The sequence below is a fragment of the Natrix helvetica genome (assembly GCF_964273705.1).
Source record: "Natrix helvetica genome assembly, chromosome: 1".
Taxonomy (NCBI): domain Eukaryota; kingdom Metazoa; phylum Chordata; class Lepidosauria; order Squamata; family Natricidae; genus Natrix; species Natrix helvetica.
In genome coordinates this window covers 123,453,140-123,456,923 of record NC_138548.1, presented here as the reverse complement: position 1 = coordinate 123,456,923, position 3,784 = coordinate 123,453,140, and the positions used below count along the sequence as shown (strand labels likewise).

Genomic DNA, 3,784 nt, shown 5'->3' with positions numbered 1-3,784 from the left:
TGAGCCTGGTCGTATATACATGAAGATGATGGTTCCAAAGAAAATGGTTAAGGTGGTGAGGTGGGAGGCATAGGTGGAGAAGGCTTTGTATCTTCTCTGGATTTTGAGTGTAAGGAGCTTCAGAATCTGGGACTTTAACATCTTTAATTCTGAATGGGGTTGCACTATACTTGCTCCTCCCAATATACATCTTGCTCCTTCCCTTCATGGCAATGTTAAACCAATTTTAGAATAAATATTTATTGTTTAAATGTTTGGATATTATCTTGTTTTTAGGATTATCAATTGCTTAGAATCATCTTTAGGTGAAATGGGTCACATGTAAGTTTAAATCAATCAATCATTATGGAGGATTGCTTCTAAATAAACATGAAAATATAGCTCCTGATGTGGAAAACTGAATCCTCCATTATTAGTTGGTAATTGCATTTTTTGTAAAGATATTCTTGGAATCAGAGAAGCACATGGAATAACTATGAAACCTATTTAAATAGATTATTTTCACCTGTATTATTATTCCTTGCAGCTCACATCTTTTCTTCTTGAAGATTAAAAAAAAGTTCAGAAGGATAATTTTGAGGTAAAGAAAATGGAGCGAGGATAGAGAACAGAGAGAAAATAAGTTTCAAATAAGTCATACAAAGGCTAAAAAGAAAAGACAATGCATTTTCATGCTGACTTAAAAAGAGGGATAATTCCTTTTTTTATTAATCAAAACAAATACAATTATGTTTGAATGCTTTTCATGTGGAAATGGATGTACAGTATTGACAGGAACATTAAACTAAAGAAGAGTGTGTCAAAGTCAACCATTTGATTATAAAACAAAGTTTAGATGCAATGTATATTTCCAGGTAATTCAGATGTGAAATTCCTTACTATTTTATTGGCACTGAAGTGGATGGAACTGATAGAATATCTGTCAGTTAATGGTAAAGGACAACATGTATATTCAGTTTTGTTTAATCACCGTTATTTTAAGTACTTCAATCAATTTTAGCAACATTCCTTCAAAATACCTTATAATGAAAAAAAAGGAAAATAATACACAAAATAATCTTAATTACAAGGAAGAATGTTGTTTTTTAAGGTTCTTTGGATTAAAAATTTGATGGAGAAAGCAAAAACTGTTGCTGATTAAAAACACAACAGATGGCCACTAGCAATATGTGTTAATATTAAAAAGTTGACCTGGAAGCTTTTTCAAGGCTATCCTTAATGCAGGGAGAAAGAGAATGTTTCTTTCCCATCTCCCTAAATTGCTACCAAGCATTCAATAGGAGAAATGCAACTATATGGCTTTCTTTTTTGAAATGAAAGATTTCACATTTATACCATTTTTAGTTCAACAATATTATCTTGTCTAGCATTCTGCTAAAAGCATCCTTCACTTCCTTGTTCCGCAGACTGTAGATGAGTGGATTAAGTGAGGAGATGATAAGAGTATAAAAGATGGATATAATTTTGTCTTTATCCAATGAGAAATTGGACCCAGGTCGTATATACATGAAGATGATGGTTCCAAAGAAAATAGTCACAGTGGTCAGATGGGAGGCACAGGTGGAGAAGGCTTTGTATCTTCCCTGGGCAGAGCTGATCTTCAGGATGGCAATAACAATGGCAATGTAGGAGATCAAAACAGTCAGAAAAGTTGTCAGTGCAATTGTAGCGGATATAACAAAATGCACAAAGTGAGCAATGTGTGTATCTGAACAGGACAACCGAAGCATTGGAGGAACATCACAGAAGAAATGATTAATTGTATTTGAACTGCAGAAATTCAAAGTAAAAATAATTATGGTCTGCACTATTGAACTTGCAAAGCCACAAGTATAGGCAGCTATGACTAAGAGGATGCAAAGCTTCTTTGACATGATCACAAAATACAACAATGGGTTGCAGATTGCTGTGAAGCGATCATATGCCATCACAGCCAGAAGGCAACCTTCAGTGGTTACAAAGATGGCAAAAAAGAAGAATTGTGTGGCGCATCCTGTGAAGGAAATGGCCAAATGTTCTATCACAAATGTTGTCAATAATCGTGGGGCAATGGTAGTAGAAAGACTAATATCTATAATGGAGAGATTTCTAAGAAAATAGTACATGGGGGTGTGAAGCCTAGCATCAAATTTTGTTACAATGATTATCCCAATGTTTCCCACTAGTGTGATGAGATAGATGAGCAGAAACAAGATGAAGAGGGGAATCTGAAGCTCTGGGTGGTCCATGAATCCAACAAGGACGAACTCAGTCACAGTGGTTTGATTTGTCTGCATTGTTTATTCCCCTCTGATAGAATAAAAAGAGAGGGAAAACCTTATAGCGATATAACTGTTGGATTGTTTTGAGAATGCCTAAGGGAGAGACTTTGAAAACCCCAAGCTAAATGGAACAGTGTGCTTGATAGTTATGCTCTTTTCAAAGTACAATGTTGAATTGGTGATTGTACACACCAATACATACCACTGCAGTGACAATTAGCAAAATATGGATTCATACCTATCATCATCTCCTTGCATATATTCATACTCTGTATGAATATATATTGAAAACGTATGTGAAATTAATTCCAATTTATAAACTATAATATTTACATTTGCAGTTGGTTTTTAGAACATTTCAAAGTAGCTGATCAGAAGAGTTCCATTTAGTATTTCTTTTTCCAAGTAGAAGTACTCTTAAGTGGAATGCCAAACATATAACTAAATCTTCATTTTAGATAAACTGGCTTTGAAAACTTCAAGACACTGATTAAATCATGCACTATAATATTCCACTGGCAAGAAAATTCATATGCGAGGTTGTGCTGACTGGAATTGACCAAGAGTGTGCATTTGTTGTCCTTCTGAAAATAAATATATTTTCTATATCATAAATAATATAAATTGAGTAAGGAAAGTAACCGTTTCCATCAATGCACAAATAAGGAGATGTCCCTCTGGACATAATAAGCTGGAAGAAAGAAGGCACCGTTTACTCATGAACTTCATTCTGCATTTCTGCATCTCATGTGTTATAAAATATTTAATTTTCACAAAGCATCATGAAGTAGCTTTTGGAGTTTGGGTAAAAGAAAATTCTAAATAAAACACAGGTCAATATTTTCATATCAGAACTTTTGAGTATTCCTACATCTGTCTGCAAAAATATAATAATGATGATGAGGAGGAGATGGTAGTGTAGGAGGAAGAGGAAGAAGAATATAAGAACTTTTAACAATACATTTATATAATTAAAAGTGTTAATTAAATAATTTACCAGATTAGAAGTCCAGATTCATTTCCAAAGATAAAAGATGAAACATTGGGATACAATTGCTGATTTTATACTTTGTTTACCATCAGTTCAAAACCAAGCCCATGAAACTCTCTATTGAAGTAATTAACATATCATTAAAATACTCAATACAATTCTTGGCAAAATATACCTGAGGTCCTACTGGGAATTCATATATCCACTGTATAGTTGCTGTACATAATTAGTTCACACTTCCATCGCAACTCACTAAGAAACATCATTTTATAGTTTGATCAAATGCATTTATAAGATTAATTTGCCAAAAGAGGAATGTTCAGATTAAATCAATCGTACTCTGAAATCCAGAGCAGTAAATCCTAACCAACAACACAAAGTAGTGACGATACCTGTTTTAAAATCAAGTAGAATTGACAGTTACACATTTCATTTTAGACAAAGCCTATCCAAACATGAACTGGCAACATGGTTTTTTTTTTTGTCTTTCTTCCAAATATTCCTACTAACTATTTTTCCATCCCAGCATATT

The 3,784-nt window shown here is 33.5% G+C and overlaps 1 protein-coding gene across 1 annotated transcript; it reads right to left on the bottom strand.

Moving 5' to 3' along the window:
* Nucleotides 1-1,340: 1,340 nt before the first annotated feature.
* LOC309391533 (olfactory receptor 5AP2-like) lies at nucleotides 1,341-2,276 on the bottom strand (the record flags this gene model as incomplete). The annotated part of the gene is made up of 1 exon (XM_081952098.1): nucleotides 1,341-2,276. One exon carries the CDS (start codon nucleotides 2,274-2,276, stop codon nucleotides 1,341-1,343), a length of 936 nt encoding a protein of 311 aa, XP_081808224.1.
* Nucleotides 2,277-3,784: the final 1,508 nt, after the last annotated feature.